Source organism: Marmota marmota, unplaced genomic scaffold (genome assembly GCF_001458135.2).
Source record: "Marmota marmota marmota unplaced genomic scaffold, marMar, whole genome shotgun sequence".
In the NCBI taxonomy this organism is placed as follows: domain Eukaryota; kingdom Metazoa; phylum Chordata; class Mammalia; order Rodentia; family Sciuridae; genus Marmota; species Marmota marmota.
The window spans coordinates 38,330,244-38,348,685 of record NW_025999990.1 but is presented as its reverse complement, the minus strand read 5'-3'; the positions used below and the strand labels follow the sequence as shown (position 1 = coordinate 38,348,685).

General features: G+C 34.8%; 1 protein-coding gene across 2 annotated transcripts in view; it reads left to right on the top strand.

The window, feature by feature from the left end:
* Taf4b (TATA-box binding protein associated factor 4b) overlaps positions 1 to 18,436 on the top strand; it is a 129,120-nt gene extending 110,684 nt beyond the window's left edge. For both annotated transcript variants that reach the window (XM_048806409.1, XM_048806408.1), the window contains one exon: positions 17,355 to 18,436. In XM_048806409.1, coding sequence (XP_048662366.1) covers positions 17,355 to 17,522 — 168 coding nt within the window. In that variant the 3' untranslated portion in view covers positions 17,523 to 18,436. The remainder of the gene's footprint in view (positions 1 to 17,354) is intronic.
* The last annotated feature ends 6 nt before the right edge of the window (positions 18,437 to 18,442 follow it).

Here is an 18,442-nt window from a genome sequence, read left to right as displayed (position 1 = left end):
ATACATATTTTAGACAATTACTCTTTTTTTTATAACTTTATTTTATTTACTTATTTTTTATGTGGTGCTAAGGATCGAACCTCACACATGCTAGGCAAGTGCTCTATCACTGAGCCACAACCCTGGTCCATAATGTATATTTTATATGCCATTGTTTTGTACATTTCTTTGGCATGTTATAATTTATTCATCTTTTGTTGAACAAACCTATTTGTTCTAATATAATGCTGTACAAACCTATTTGCAATTAAATCCTTGGTCCTTTTTTAAAAAAAAATTCAGAAATAGAATTGGAGGGCCAAATGGATATTTATTATCAAGTTTTAAAAAAAATATTTATTGCCAATTGCGCTTGTCCAAATTGACCTAGTTTTTTCCTACCAGTGTGATATGAAAGTATCTGTTTATTAACATCTCATCAGTATCAGATTTTTTATTCCTTAACACCATTTGTTGTCTCAGTCTTTTGAATTATTAATCTCCTTTTCATCCTTTACTTAGGAAGCATAATAAACTCTTTGAGATGGCATTTGTATTCATTCATTCATTCATTCATTCATTCATTTGCCAAATTGTACTATAATGGTAAAAAGAATGGAACTCGGTTTCAACTTTTGTGCAAGTTACTAGTCCAAAAAGTTGTAGTTTTATAACAGTGGTGTTATATTTATGCTGTTGTGTCCTTTTCTGCCTTGCATGATTACAGGGTACTTGGAGCCCGTGATAAAGGACAATCTTGATAGCACAGCGATCCTTTTAGCAGTTGGCCATAGATACGTGTCATTGAACTGGAAATCAGCATGATATATGTATATAAAATATCAAATTATTCATACAAAACTATCGGTGAACCTTTAAGATTCTTGTTTTTTCCTGAAGTACTTTTATTGTTATACTCCTCTGCTATATTAAGTGTTTTGGTCACTGTTCTTCTCAGGGCAAATTATATTTTAATGATGGATTATATGTAATATTTCAGGCCTTATATGATTTTTTTTCTTCAAAGCACTTATAATTTGCTTAATGATGAACTTATGCTAAGAAAGTTTAATTTTTAAAACTTGTCATGCTTTAAGATGGTTCTAATGAGTTTTATGGATTCCAGAAGCCTTTCTTGAAACCCTATGTATATGCATGCTTTTCCCATAATTTATACAAATTTTTCCCTCCTTCAATTATAGTATTTTAACATAGCCAGTTACATTCTTGCAAGTGTTCCCTAATGCTGCACCAGTAATGTTTGTTTCATCCTCTTATGCAGCTATTTGTTTCACACTTTAGTGACTATGAAGAGCTTGCGTTGCATGTTATATGGTATTACCTGTGATAAAGTATCAGGATTTAGAGGGCTTTCTAAAATGATGGATGAGTGCTAATGAGCAACATTTGTTAGGTTGTTAGTCTATTACTAAGCCTACCTTTCCTTAGTTTAAATGACGGTTAATTTCTCTGTGCAATTTATCCAAATTGGACATTCAGATCTTCACTTAATCTTACCAGTAAAAGCCCAGGTTTCCTGGAAAAACAATGAATCTGTTTTAGGTGTATTTGCAATGGTACCTTCTAATGGCATTGGAATTCCTATTTACACATTTTCCCCAAGAATTCCATAAACTATTGAATGGAAGAGTAAACATAATTTGATTTTGAAGAGTTTATTTGAATTTGGTCTTTTGTTTTGACTCATCAGTTTGTGCCAATTTTTAGTGTTTTGAGGTTTTTGTTGTGATACAATTCACGCACAATAAATTCACCATTTAAAGTGCAAGATTCAGTATTTTTAAATATATTGACAATACTATTCAGTCATCAAGATTATCTAATCCCAGAACATTTTCATCACCCTAAAAATAAATTTCTTTAGCCATTTTTGTCACTTCCCTCAGCCCCTCACAACCACTCTTATCTATTTTGAGATTCTAAGGATTTGTCTATTCAGAATATATATTTGTGTAATTCAAGTGGGACTCATACAATATGTAGTCTTTTGTGTTGACTTCTTTCTCTTCATGTTTTCATGATTCATTCATGCTGTAGCATGTTTCAGTATTGGATTGAATAATGGTTTAGCAATAATGTGCATAATATTATTTATTCATCCAATTGATGAAAATTTGATTATTTATAATTTTTTACTATTATGAATGATATTACTATAAACATTCATATGCAAGTTTTTGTGTATATGTTTTCATTTCTCTTGGTTACATTGTTAAGAATGGAATTTCAGAGACTAAGGTAATTTCATGTTCAATATTTGAAGAACTGCCAAACTGCTTTTCATAGTAGTTGCACCATTTTACTTTGTTACCCACAAAGCTAAAGGAGTCCAGTTTCTTCTTGTCAGTACTTTTTATTGTCTGTTTTTAAAATTATGGCCATCCTAGTATATATGAAATATATTTCCTTGTGGTTTTGTTTTACATTTTCCCAATGACTAATGATATGAAGCATCTTTTCATATGCTTATTGGCTATTTGAACATCTCTGTAGAAATAAAGTCCAATCTTTTTCTTTTGTGTGTGTGTGTGAGGGGGCTGCCGGGTAGTGCTGGGTATTGATCTCAGAGTCACTTAACCACTGAGCCACATCCCCACAACTTTTTTAAAAAAAAATTTTTTTTGTCAGTGGACCTTTATTTATTTATATGTGGTGCTGAGAATTGAACCCAGTGCGTCACACATGCTAGGTAAGTATTCTACCTCTGAGCCACAACCCCTTTTAAAAATATTTAAGGGCTGGGGTTATGGCTCAGTGGTAGAGCACTTGCCTAGCATGGGTGAGGCACTGGGTTCGATCTTCAGCACCATATAAAGATAAATAAATAAAGGTATTATGTCCATCTGTAATTTAAAAAATATTTAGATACAAGGCCTTGCTAAGTTGCTGAGGCTGACTTTGATCTCCCAATCCTCCTGTCTCAGCCTCCCAAGCTGCTGGGATTACAGGTATACTCTACTGTACCTGGCTTTAGTTGTCATATCTGAGAAATTAATGCCTCTTCATAACTCTGCATATATGAGGAAAGTGCTAGTAGCCTTGCAGACCTTGTCACAAACCTTCTAACAAGCCCATAAATGGATATTTTGTATTTTAATTGTAACATGAAAGAAAGTTTGAATATTCAAACCATGAAGAAGATTATGTCTGCTTGATTTAGAGCTGAAATTCAAGGAAATTTCAGTTGTTCCCTAATATTTTGCCACAAAGGACACCATAGGAATAAAGTGTGTTCATGTGTTTTTAAGCCCATGATTACCCATAAATGGACCTTTCACAGGATCTGTCCATGACAGGTTATCTTCTGGACCTTTTCTGCTACTCAGTAATTTGATTTCTAATGTGCTTTCAGTGGTTATGTTTGGTTTCCCTAATTAGAGATTTCAACAAAATCAGTTATTATTCATCTGATCAAGTCAGTCTTATATAGCAAATAAAACATATGTTTTTCCCCATGGAGATTAAGTGAGTAGTGTTGATTAAATCTGTTTTGGAAATAGAATGATAAGGTAGATTAAGTCTATTAATTGGGTGATTTTTTTATACTGCTTACATATGCATTTGGTCATTAGCTTATAGACTATTCTCAACTGGGGGCAGTTCCTACTCCTGTGGGCTGTTTAGAAGTGTGTAGAATATTGTTTTGACACAGTGATTCAGCAGGGTATGGGGTAAATTGTGTGCTACTAACACTTGGTGGCTGGGGGCCAATAATACCAGACTTCTTTTGGGGGCGTGGGGGACTGACATTGTGCAGTGTGAGAGGGGCAGATTCACCCAGTTAAGTTTACCCAGAATTGTAATAACACCACCACTGAGATACGCTGATAACTAAATTTCTTGTGCATTTCAATAATACTTAAAATATTTCATTAACTATATTCTAGAATCTTATAATATTTTCTAGGAAACTATTCATAAACAACTTTCCACATAGATATCGGAGTAAGCTTTTGTGTGTATTTGTGGATATAGAATTCTAACATCACAGATTTCTCAAACTTTTATACCATAGTACACCAAAACACAGAGAAGAGTAGGTTGTCCTTCCAGTTGGTGGATATCTTGAGGAAGGGATGACTTCAAAATCTCAATTTTAAATTTAAATGAAATTTGCACTTGTTTTTCTAGATTGAGATGCAGCTTGTAATACAATAAAATTTGCTGGTTTTAATTGTAACTACTATTCCAAATCAAGATATATTGTGTTAATTTCTACCCCTATTACTTCATTTTTACGACCCCCAGAAAGTTCCATCATGCCTTTCACCATCCCCAACCATTGGATCATAGGACAGGTGTATGTTTAACTTTACAAAGGACTCTAAATTGTTTTCCGGCTGTTTGTACTATTTCACACTCCTATTAGCAGTATTTTTGTTTGTTTAGTGTTTTTGGAAGATCAAAGGTTTTAATTTTGATAATATATAATTTAAATTTTTTATGATTATTGCTTTTTGTGTCCTTAAAAAATAATTTTATATCCCATGTTTTCCCCTAAAAGTTTTATATAGTTTTTTTTTTCATTTTAGATCCTTGATCTATCATGATATAATTTTTGTGTCTGGTAAGGTGGGGATGACATAGTATTTTTAAAAAAATTATCATTGCCAGTTGTTTGTTGCTAATATATCAAAGTAGTTGAATTTTGTATAGATCTTGTATCCTCCATTCTGCTAACTTCATTTAACCCACTAAGTCACTAGTTTTTAATTCTGTATTTCAACAAAATGGTACACAGGTGCATTCAAATAGATTATAAATCATAACCTGGAACTTATATATATATTAATATTATATAATTATATTCTAATTTTCTAATTATATGTATTTATATGTCACATACTATATTTAGTTTTTTTATAGATGTTCAACATTTGAGATGATTGAACATAACGGGTTAATTGTTATAGAGGGTTTTTTGTGTAAATTCTTTAGGATTTGTTAAACAATCATGTTATCTACAACTGAGAATAGTAGTTCTTCCACCATTCCATTTTTATGTTCTTAATTTCCTTTCTTGCCTAGTAAGAGCAGACATTTTTGCCTTATTCCCAATCTTAGAGGAAAAGCATTCAGCATTTCACTCCTAATATGATACATAATATTTATGCATAGTGGTACATGCCTGTAATCCCGGCTACTTGGGGGGTTGAGGCAGGAGCAATTTACTGAAATCCTGTCTCATAAAACAGATATACATACTTAAATTTATATTTGTGTATTATAATATTGATGATAAGTTTTTCATAGAGCACTTTTCTTCTCTTCCTAGCTGAGAGCTCAATTATGGTGAATGTTAAGTTTTGTCAGGGGTGTGAATTTGGGTATCTTATTTTAGTATATGAGTTCTCTTCTTTATTCTTGACTTGTATTGATTTTAAAATTTGAACCCATCTTTTAATCCTGGGATAAATCTCACTTGGTCATAATATATAATTGGTTTTACATGTTTCTGATTCAGTTATGTTTCATTTATTTTGCTAGAACTTTTACATTCATGTTCATGAATGATAGTGGTTTGTAATTTTCTTTTATTCTAATGTCCTTGTTATTTTTGATTGAAGTTTTATAAATGAATTGGAAAATGTTCCTTCTTCCTCTATTTTTGTTTGAAAGTGTTTGTGTAGGATTGGTCTCATTTCCTACTTGGACAGAAGTTCAGTGAATCCTAGAGTTTTTTTTGTGAGGAATGCTCAATATTGGATTTTCTCTTTCTTTTTTAATTGATTTTTGTAAAGCTGTATTTCTCAAAGAATTTTTGTACTCATCTACATTGGCAAGGTCATTCACAAAATTATTTATCATGCCTCATAAGTCTATTAATCTTTTCTAAAAAATAACTTATGGCTTAAATTTTTAAAATTTTTCATCTGTTTCCTATTGTGTTAATTTCTATTCTATTACTTCCTTTCTTCTACATGAATTGAATAAATATTTTCTTTTCCAACTTCTTCAGTAGGGATTTTGCATAATTGACTTTATACATTTCTTTTCTAACATAAGCATTAAAAGCTATACATTTCCTTTATCTTTCTGCTTTAGCTCCACCCTCAGATCCTTTGATATGTTGGATATTTGTTTTTATTATTATTTAGTTTGAAAATATCTTCTAATTTTCTTTTGGTGTTATCTTCTTTGGCATACAGATTATTTAATAGTATGTCATTTTAATTTCCAAATGTTCTTATTTTTATTGTGGTCAGAAAACAGAGTCAGTAATTTCATTCCTTCTCAGCTTGCTATGACTTGGCCTAGTGCATGACTTACCTTGATAAATGTCATCTCTGCCCTTGAGAAGGCTGTGTGTTTCTGCAGTGTTGAGTTAATGTCTGCAGGATTTCCTTGTCCTTACTTAGATTTTTGGCTGTTTTTCCCATTGGTTCTGAGAGAAGTGTTTGCTTTTTCTTTTTTTTTGAACTATGATTGTACATTTGTCTGTTTATAAGTTTTTGCTTCTCTTGTTTAATGGTTTGTTTTTAGGTGCAAATCTATTATGTCTTTCCATTTTATCATTGTGAAGTGACCCTCATTTCTAATAATATTCTTTGTCTTGAATTCTGCTTTAGAATGTTCATTCCACTTACAGTTAATGTAATTGTCATTATGATTGGATTTAAGTCTATCATCTTACTATTTACTTATTTATTTTTAATATTTATTTTTTAGTTGTAGTTGTCAATACCTTTATTTTACTTATTTATTTTTATGTGGTGCTAAGGATCGAACTCAGGGACTTGCACTCGCTAGGTGAGCACTCTACCGCCAAGCCATAACCCAGCCCCAAACTATTTTTTTTGTTGTTAATGCTTTTTAAAAAGGTAATTTGCCCGTGATTTTAAAATTGGCTGTTAGCATTGTTTTTCCCTAATTTCAAAGAATTTTTTTGTGGGGGGAACACTACTAGGGATTCAACTCAGGGATAATTTACTACTGAGCTACATATCCACCCCTTTTTAATTTTAATTTTGAGACATGGTCCTGCTTAGTTTTGAGCCTGGCCTCAAACTTGCCAAAACTAAGCTCAAATTTGCAATCCTTATCCCTTAGCCTCCAAAATGCCTGGGATTACAGGCATGCCAGGTCACCTCACCTGGCCAAAGGATCATCTTTTTTTTTTTTAATTTTATTTTTTTTTTATATTTTTATTTGTGCATTATAGTTGTATAATGGTGGAATTTGTTGTTACATATTCATATTTTTACACAACATAACAATTTGGCCAGTATCATTCATTCTCCAGTGTTTTTTCCCTTTCCCTCTCTTCCTCCCTCCCCATCCCTTTCCTCTACTTTACCAATCTCCCTGCAATTGTCTTTTTTTCCCCTCTCTTCACATTTTTTTTTTTTGGTACTATACAGTTCTACATAATGATGCTACATATTCGTACAGGCATACAATATAACAATGTAATTTGGTCTATATCACTCCCTTCACCCCCTGGTCCCTTTCCTCTACTGATTTTCCTGAGATTGCCCCTTGCACCAATTTTCCCTCTTTTCCTCTCTAGCTTCTGCATATAAGAGAAAATAAATGACCCTTGACCTGCTGAGTTTGGTTTATTTCACTAAACATAGTGATTTCAATTTCTATCCATTTTCCTACAACTGACACAATTCCTTTTTTTTTCTTTAAAGGCTGACTCCATTGTGTGTATATACCATGTTTTCTTTACCCATTTTCTGTCAATGGACACCTAGCCTGGTTCCATTGTACAGCTATTGTGAATTGTACATGGATATGCCTGTGTCACTGTTGTATGATGATTGATTCTTTAGAAGTGATATAGCTGGGTCACACAGTAGTCCATGCCTACTCTTTTGAGGAACTTCATGCTGATTTCCATAGCAGCTGTACTAATTTACAATTCCACCAACAGTCTAGAAGTGTTCCTTTTTTTTTCACATCCTCTCCAGCATTTATTAATTTGTATTATTGAAGACTGCCATTCTGGCCTGTATGAGATGGAAACTCAGTGTAGTTTTGATTTGCATTTGCTTAAATGCCAATGATGTTGAACTTTTTTCATATATTTCTTGGCCATTTGTATTTGTTTAATTTATTTTCCCATTTATTAATTGGGTTATGTGGTTTTTTGGTGTGTAATTTTTTGAGTTGTTTATAATATTCTAGAGATAATCCTCTGTAAAAGGAGTAGCTAGCAAAGGATTTCTCTCATTCTGTAGGTTCTCTTTTCAGAATCCTGGTTGTTTCCTTTCTTATGCAGAAGCTTTTAAATTTGATTCCATCCCATTTATTAACTGTCGGCATTATTTCCTAAGCTTTAGTGGTCCTGTGGAGAAAGTCGTTGTCCATGTCCATATAGGGTAAACACTTACCCTATGTTTTCTTCTAGGAGTTGCAGTTTCTGTTCTAATTCCAAGGTCTTTGATCCATTTTGAGTTGATTTTTATGCAGGGTAGGAGATGAGGTCTATCATGTAGGACCGGAGAAATGAAAAGTTGTGCTGCAGTTGTGTACAATGAATCAAAATGTGTTCTACTGTCATATATAACTAATTAGAATAAATGAAAAAAGAAAGAGAGGTAAGATGTAGCTTCATTCTTCTACATATAGAGATAACCAGTTTTCCTAGCCCACTTGTTTAAAAGGCTGTCCTTTCTCCAATGTTTTTTTGCACCTTTGTTAAGGATCAGATGAGTGTATCTGTGTGGGTTTTTCTATGACTTTCATTCTGTAACATTGGTCTATGTGTCTTTTATGCAGTTTTTTTTATGCAGTTTTTGTTACTCTAGCTCTATAGTGTAATATGAGGTCAAGTATCATGATATCTCCAGCATTGCTTTTTTTGGCTTAGGATTACTTTGGCTATTCTGGGACTTCTGTTCCTTCAAATCAATTTTAGGACTGTTTTTTTCTAGTTTTGTGAAGAATGTCATTGGTGTTTTGATGGGAATTACATTGATTCTGAGCATTTGATTCCTTTCTTCAGTGTTCTGTAGTTTCATTGTAGAGGCCTTTTACCTCCTTGGTTAGATTTATTTCAAGTTTGTTTTGTATTCATTTTTGTTTGAGGCTATTGTGAATGGAATTGTTTCCCTCATTTCTTTCTCAGCAGGTTCATTGTTGCGTTATAGGAAAGCTGTTGATTTTTGTATGTTGATTTTGTAACTGCAACTTTGCCAAATTTGTTTATTAGCTCTAGCAGTCTTTTGGTGGAGTTTTCTGGGTCTTCTAGGTATAGGATCATATCATCTGCAAACAGTGATCATTTGACTTCTTCATTTCCAATTTTTATCCCTTGTATTTCCTTCTCTTGCCTAATTGCTCTAGCTAGAATTTCTAGTGCTGTATTAAACAGGAGTGGTGAGACTGGATCTTCTTGTCTTGCTCTGGACTTTAAAGGAAATACTTTCAGTTTTTCCCCATTTACTGTGCGATTGACTTTGGTTTTTTTCATATTATAGCCTTTACAATGTTGAGGTATGTTTCTTCTATCCCTGGTTTCTTTGGTGTTTTTATCATGAATGGATGCTGAATTTTGTTGAAGACCTTCTCTGTATGTATTGAGATGACTAGTAATTTTTCCCCTTAATTCTATTTATGTGATGAACTACATTAATTGATTTGCATATGTTAAACCATCTTGCATCTCTAGGATAAAACCAATTTGGTCATGATATGCAATCCTTTAATATGTTGTTGAATAAGATTTGCTAATATTTTATCAAGAAGTTTTGCATGTAAGCTGGGCAGCAGCTCATGCTTGTAATTCCAGTGACTTGGGAGGCCAAGGTAGGAGAATTGAAAATTCAAAGTCAGCCTTAGCAGCTCAGCGAGGCTCTAAGGAACTTAGGCAGACCCTGTCTCAAAATAAAAAATAAAAAAGGCTGGAGATGTGGCTTAGTTGTTAGGTGCCCCTGGGTTCAATCCCTGGTAACAAAACAAAACAAATAAAAGTTGTTTTTTGTATTTAAGTTCATCAGGGATATTGGTCTGTAGTTTTCTTTCCTTGGCATATCCTTGTCTGGTTTTGGTATGAGTTTGATACTGGCTTCATATTCAATTTTTTTTCTTTTTCTTTTTCTAATTATTTAATTATTTACTTATTGGTATGTGGTGCTGAGAATAGAACCTAGTGCCTCACACATGCTAGGGAAGCGCTCTACCACTGCGCCACAACCCCAGCCCTTCGTGGACAAATTTGAAAGTGTTCCATCCCCTTCTATTTCATGGAATAATTTGAGGAGTATTAGCATTAGTTTTTTCTTTAACGATATGGTAGGCTTCATCTGAGAATTTCTATTTATTTCTACTTGTCCCCTCCTACTTTTGTTTCACCTTTTTTTTTTCATCTTTTAAGTTAATCAAGTAGTATTTTTAGTATTCCATTCTATATCTTTTGTTGCCTTTTTATCTGTACCTCTTTTTATTTCCTAATGATTGTTGTATCTACTGTTTAAAGATTAAATATGCATCTGTAACTGACTAGTCAACATTGAATTAATACTGTTTCACATATAATGTAAGAGCCTGTGAACCATATGATTCTGTTACACACACACCCCTACCCTTTGTGCTATTATTGCTGTCACCTATTTTACTTCTAATTATTCCAACCTTCACAATAAATTATTATTACTTGGTCATATATCCTTTAAAGAATTTATGAAAGGAAAAACAATGAGTTTAGAAAACTAATATTTACCATTTCTGTGCCTTCAGTTTTTAAATAAATTCTTATTTCTTTCTAGTAATATTTGCTATCAGCCTGTCTACAACTCACCAATTGTAGAATTACTGGAGTTCTAAACAAAGCTACTGTCAATATATTTAAAGGTATTGATAAATATACCTTTAGCTGTGAGGCACAGCAACCCTTATCGATATTGTAGCCTTTTTAAAAATTCACAGCTCTTCAAGGATAAAATCAAAGCTAGTTTTTAAAGAAAAATGTTTAACTGGTAGTCCTTTGAAGAAAATTTAACAAAATAGTAGGTTAAACTGATCTCTGGACATAGTCTAGATGAGTTTTTAATGTGAGTGCTTTAGTAAACATGTAGAGAAAACAACCACATTTATAAATGGGCAAGTCCTAGCTTGACTTTTCATCCTAGCCATAGGAAGCAGTCAGGTCACATTGCTCTTCAGTGTTGACTATTTATTTCACTATTTGCTCTTCATATGTGTTGTAGTACTTGGTGGTTTGAATCACTTTCTCACTGTTCAGAGAAAATGTAAAAAATAAAATACCATTTTTAATAACTCATCTAGTGGCAGCTTGGGGGGCAGTGAACAGTTGAGAAAGGTTGTCAGAGGGCTGGGTACAAATGGCTTTACCAACGTAAATCCTTCAGATTTATTTGACTTAAAGCCAAGAATGACATCAAGATTTTGATTTATAAGGTCCAGAGCCTATAACATGGTTCATTTTCATTGTTCATTTGTGTAAGTGATGATATTGGGTGACACTTTTCACATGGTCATCCTACAAACATTGCCTGGTTACCACCAAGAGACAAAAACTATACAGTATTCTCAGGTGCAAAATCTTTCCCCTTTAGTGAGCGGTAAGTTAGAGGCAATTGCATTGCCCTGAAGACATGTAATGGTAGGGAAAATACAAGATGTCACTGAAGTACAAAGGAGTTGTGCCTGTGTATATCTGGGGTAAGTTTGTGCTTGCGAGCCTTGGGGAAATGTAATGTCTGAGTTGAATTCTAAAGAGCATAGGTGATGTGACTTGAGGATAGGACAGATGGCTTGGAGAATGGGGTTTTAGGAAGAGAGAATGCAATATGCAGTTAGCTGTCTAGATAAAAGAGGCAAAAATTTATTTCTATGATCAGTAGCTTGGGACAGGAAGAAAGGAATGAGAGCAGAGACTGGGGAGGGAGGCTTTAGTGTGCATGTTTGACCGTGTCTGTCATGTGCGGGTATTTAGACTTGGTTGGTTAGGTGATTTTTTTCCAGTGGAACATTTTAAGCAGGAAAAAATATTTTCAGGTAATTTTTTATTTTAGTGATATCATTCACATTACAGTGGAAGTAATATTCATACCAAATATACAGGGAGTCTTTTGAAGATTATTGAAGTAATCTAGGCAGGAGACACTAGAAGTGAAAATGCAGGAAAAAGTAGATGTTTCAAAACTGTTAAGGTAGAATTGTTTAGTGTCAGACCATTGAGGAAGAAAGGGTTGAGGATGTCATCCAGTTTTCTAGCTTGAGCATTGCATCTAAGTGGTATTACCATTCCTTGAAATAAAGAGGAGAAAGGGAAATTTCAAAACATGTTGAATTTAAAATACCTTAAAGTACTTTAAGTTGGAAACTTCATCAGAAAATTGAACAATAGGGTCTGGAATTTAAGAAAGTGTTCTGTTTGATATCAAGATTTGGGGTTGGTCGTTAGCATATGGCAACTAGTAATATTATCCATCTCTCTCACAGTTACAGAACTAGAATGAGAACTCAAAGCCCATGGTTCCATGTTACACAAGTCTTTTTACTTCTGTAAAAGACTTTTTAAAAATTTATTTTTGTTTTTTAGTTGTCGACAGACTTTGATTTTATTCGTTTATTTATATGTGGTGCTGAGAATTGAACCCAGCGTCTCACATATGCAAGGCAAGTGCTCTAACACTGAGCCACAACCCCAGCCCCCCAAATTCTAGGGCGGAAATTGCCATATAGCGTTGTCTGTATTCTGAAATAACTCAGGGAGTAAAATGAAGGTGGATAAAGTGAGATCAAAAGTTGCTTCAAAAGTTCTGCTTGTTGACCAGCAGAGGGCAGTCAATATCGAAGCTCAGTAGTTTCTACTCTGCATTGCCTTTAAGTCCTAGAAAGCTCCGTCTTTGGGATAAGTATTTTCAGTGTTCACATTCCATTGAATCAGGCATCCAGGGCAGTTCTATTTATTGTTGCTTTTGAGTCTTATGTCCAATTTTTATTCTGGTTCCATATCTTTATTTTATTCCCTATTCCCCATGCCCAGTTCTTGTCCTCCTTACAGTTTAGGAGCTGTCTGGTAGCAGGGGATTAAGTGGATGGAAAGTATGAGAAAGGTAGTGAATTTTTGCTGTTCAACTCCTCTGTTTTAAATGCCCCAGTTTTTGTTCTTGGTTAACTGTTAAAATTCCAGGACACATTTGTTTTCTTAGCCTTACTATTCAAAGAATGGAATGAAATGGATTGACTTTTAGCTTCTAGATCCAGTATTGATAAGGCTCTAGAAACTGAAAGCAGCAAGCTCTGCCACTGTTTGATTGCAGGGATGTAAGAAAAACTTTCTGCCCCTGGATATATCCTTCATTCATGTGCCACTGTCTAAAATGCCTCTTTGTCTACTTTTTAGCTTTAGGCACTCAAAGCTCCACTAAAATTCAAAAAGTTCACTGAGGGAAACAAGATAAGTGTGACAGCATGAATTATTTTTCTTACGTTAGCAAGAACTTGAAAGAGAAGGATGTGGGCAGGAAAATCCAACCGGTTGTAACTAGAGGATGGGAGAAAAGGTCTGGAGCTAGAATTATGCTCTTTCCTGTGAATTTCCATGCCTCCCAGCTGACTGACGATTTCATTATGATCATTAAAGGCCAACATTTCTAGAGAGAATTGTGTGTCAGGCACTGTTCTCATTTAATCTTCAAACTGACCTTATGAGATTATTGCTGTTTACTGTCCCTAGTTTGCAGATGAAGAAACTGATGCACAGAGAAATTGCTTGTCTACAATTGCTTATAAAATTAACAACTAACTGATGTTGACTGCTGTGCTGCCTACTATAGCTCTGTGCCCAATAACTCAGATAATTTTGCATTGAACAGAGCATGGACAAGCATGAAGCTAGGTTACCTGGGATGGTGACACTTGGAAACACAGACCCATATGAAGTCAGAGGACCTCAGCAGTATTCCTGAGGCCACAGGATTCATAATGCTGTTGTTCCTACTTCTTGGTATAGCAATCACCTAACCTTAAGGAAACGTGGGAAAAGAAATACAAAAGTTTCATTTCACAGCACTTGCTCTATTAAGCTGAGGGGATAAGAATTTGGATGACTGAATATTTTTAACTATTTAATGTCATTCTTACAACAGTGTTATTTCTCTGAAACTGGTAACTGACTATATTCATGTTTTTCTTTTAAGAGTAAAAGAGTTCTTCAAAAGTGTTTTATAAAAATAGAAACTTTGGTGATATAATTTAACAAATTAACAAAGGCTAACTCCATCAATCTGGCAGTTTTGGGTTATGTTTACATTTGTTTGTTTAGGCTTCCTAGGGTAATTATGTATTAGGTCAGTGAATTGGTTCTTTCATCTTCCATTTTACCCTCTTTCTATCCAGGTGAAGAATTCAGATTAAGGAACATCCTAACCCAGAGAGTTGAGTGGGAGAACCGTTCCTCTGTTTTAGAAATAAGCATTGCATTGTGACAGGAGCCTGTTATTCTTTCTCAAAACTCTGTCCTTAACTATGTTAGTGTTCTTTGGCATTGACAGTGTAGTGTGACCACAGGTCAGACATAGTCAGCTTTGGGGAGGAAGATCAAAATTACTGGCAGAAAGGCGGGTTTGGTATTAGTTCTGAGTTATCAGTGTACACTCCACTCCCTTCTCTGGATAACTGAGAGGTAGCTGATTTTTCTGGGCAGATCATTATGAAGCGAACAAATCAGAGTTGTATCCTTTCTAGACCATAAGGCAAGGGAATAAAGATGCTAGATGTATATTTTGTATCCAAGTTTCAGAAAGATTAACTTTCTAAGTCAGTCACTATTTGGGGGAAGACAATGCTATCACCTTTGTAAAGTTGTGAATTATGAAAGACATTTCTGTGGGTTACTGAATGTCCCTTGGGGTTTGTTTCATTTATAACTTTGCCTCAGGCCTTCTGCTGCATCCTGTTGGAATGACCTCCTTTTCAACCCTTTGTTGGCAGCGATAATACTGCTCTTTCGCCTGGATCCTTCAGGCTTGTCACATGACAAACATGAACTGTGACCCCCTTTGTTCCTTACCCCAGATGATTAGGGGTGATTTTTTTTTTTTAATGCACAACAAGTTTTTTCTTATTTCCTTTCCCCGCTTTTCCTCTCCTCTTATTTCCTACCAAAATAAGATTGAAAACAAAAAAGGTAGCAATTTAATTTTGTATCCAAATGTAACATTGATGCAGACAGTAAACAAATCATAAGCCCACTGAATTTTTACATCTTGAACGTGTCCACATGGACAGTAGTTGGATCAAGAGGGGAAACATCACCAGAACTTGAGAAGACCCCTGTCCCCTCTAGTCACTTCTTAGTTGCCCCATGGGACTCACTGTTGGGACCTTTATAGCTTTATCTGTTCGGAGACTTTGTAGAAATGGAATCATACAATATATGTGTCTGTGTTCTTTCATTTAACATTTTTGTGATATTCATTCATGTTACCCATTTGTTATTGCTGTATAATATTCCATGGTATGAATATTCCACAATTTATTCCACTTATATTAAGTATTGGGGTTGTTTCTAGTTGGACTATTGGGATTGGTAGTGCTAATATTCGTGTACATGAGTTTTGATTAAAATATGACACATTCCTGGGTATTTACATAGAAGTGGAATTGCTGAGACATAGTATCCATCTAGCCATTTAATTGAAAAAATCAGATAAATATAACACTAATTTTAGACAAACTCTTGGTAGGAAACATTTTTAAAAATGTATAGATTTAGCTTTAGCATAATATGTCTAATTTGTAACTAAAGAATGTGCCTCTATTTAAATATACTGTAGTTTTAAACAGATAACTCCTATAAACAAGAAAATTGCCCCTCTCTGCCAATGACATATTTTACTAACTTTCTTCCTAAAGTATACTTTTATTCAGTTTTCCAAAACTGAGTTGGGGGGCCTATTCTGCAAAGATCTTGGATAGTAATAATTTATAGTAATTAAGGCGACATCCAAGTTGTACCATCCCTGAGTAGTGATGCCTACAGAGAATGACTTTACTCACATTTCTTGAAGCAAAGCAATTACATGATAATGAAACTCAGAAAAAAAACAAAAGTTGCTGCCAGAATTAATAGGACCCCGGCTTTGATCTGCTGTTTGGTGTGTCTTTGCTCTTTCTCCATATGCTACTTATGACAAGCATCCATCTCTTCTAAAACATGGGCTTTCCAAAATTTGTTCCATGATTTCTTGTGAATGAGTTTAACCTAATGAGTGTAGAAATACAATTGTGACATCCCATCTCTCAAAAACTGGATAGTACCTTTTATGAAAGTGTTACTTGACTATCAGATAAAGTACCTCCCAAGTCATTCTACCAACATGCATGGAATTAAGTTGACTATTTTTCACCCTGGTGATTTGGAGACCCTAAAGAATTTCCTTCCCCTTCATCAAAACAATTCAATCAGAAGTGTGAAGGGCATGGTTAATTAAAATTTGATGGTTAGGCCTGGGGATATAGCTCAGTTGGTAGAATGCTTGCCTTGCATGCACAAGGCCATGGGTTCAATTCCCAGCACCACACAAAAAAATTGATGGTTATAAAAGAATAGTAAGAGAACGAAAAGATTTGCTTCCTATGTTTGTTAAATATCTTGTATAAGTCTTGAGCAGATAAAGGAGAGTTGCCAATTCAATGGACATGTTTTTTGAAACAAGTATGGTAAATGAAAGAATTAAGAGATTTTACTTTTATAAAATTATCTTTTGAGAATTATTTTTAATTTCTTTAAATTTTGTCTTAAAATATTAGTATATAGACATTATTATTTAAAAACTGTCTTAATATAGGAGTGTTGAGTTTCACTAATTCTTTTTAATGATGCTCACATTGGTTGTTCTGGGGTTTGGTTTTGTTTTGGTTTGGTTTGGTTCTGATTTGAACCAGCAGATTCAATGCAGAAAATATTATTGAATAATCTGTGTTGTTTTTTGTACTTTGTTCAGCCTAGAAGGAACAAAAATGATAATCTCTGTCCTCAGAAAACTTCTGGTCTTGGGGGCATGTGATGGTGATATACAAATTATTGTCACACAATGTAAAGTAACTGAACATGAGAATTCCGACAGACGGTGGGGGGGGGGCAGGGCGACCCATTCAAAGCACAGTCTTATTTTTACCTTTACTGTCAACATCCAAAAGATTACACATATTTACAGTGTACAATCTAATAGTTTTTAATGAATTCATACACCTATGAAATAAGCTGTTGCCAGGGTCCAGCTGAAAGAATGAGGTCATGGAAGAGGTGGGTGGCCTTTGGAGATCGGGCATGCCTGATCTCCAGGACCCAGAGGGTAGTGGGCTAGACTTGACAGACCTTTCCTTTGTGAAAGATCCTTAAGTTAAACTGCTTCTCCTTTTATTTTGTTTAGGGATTAAAAGACAACTTTCTTGCTTCCGGGGCATCAAGCCTGACAGCCACCAAACAGTTGCTTCGTCCAAGAATCACGAGAGTCTGCCTCAGGGACTTGATATTCTGTATGGAACAGGAAAGGGAGATGAAGTATTCTCGAGCTCTGTACCTTGCCCTTCTGAAGTGACCGCTTCCATCCAGATCCTTGCTATTTACTGCCAAAGAAGACAAAAAAAAGAGATGCACTGTCCTGAAATCTCTCTTTCTGGAAAATCAGTCACCAGTATGAAAGACCACTGTTTACAGTTAGAAGTTTTTACTAAATCTTACCTGTACAGCTCATGGGGTTCTTATAGCTGAGAATTCAGTTTGATCTTCTGAAAATCAGTTGTGCAGTACCCTTTACAGAGAAGTAGCATCTGCCCACCTGTGAGTTTAATTATAGCAAGTTAAGGCTCCGTTTGTTACTACCTGCTTCATTTGCCAAACTTCATTTGCCATGAGGTGTCTTTCCCTTAGTACCTCCTGCATTGAGATGTGGAAAAAAAGACGAGTTACCACTTACCAAGAAAAGGTATTTTGTCCTACACTGAGCCTATCTCAAAGTGTTGGGCTTTCTAGGCTGGAATCAGAAGCTGCTTAGCTAACTATGACAGTGGTCACCTTCTCTAGTTGAAGGTGACAGGCCACAGAGTAAGCCTTTGGTAACTTGGGTTGGCTGAGCCCCATTGTTGTCCAGATAAGACACATGGGGACAGGTTGTGCCTGAGGTTGCTAATTCTCTGGCTAATCTCACTATGTGCTGCTTCTGATACCAAGTTGGGGGACGTCCTTGTCAGGAAAACCTTACGGTTGAAGCTGCTGCTTATATACCCTGTTGGAAAATGGGAAAGGTGGGAAGCACTGGAAGGAATAATGAAGGGAAGAAGAAAATGGAATCCTAAGACAGGAAGTGTGCTGCGTGTGCCCAGGGATGGAGGGATGGAATCGGAACTCCTAATAAACTGGTACATGTTCTGTTGATGAAGGGAGAAAAATCACAGTCCAACTAAAAAGGAAAATGGTTATCAAACATTTTCAAAGGGTGTTATTTTTTTTTTTTTTTTT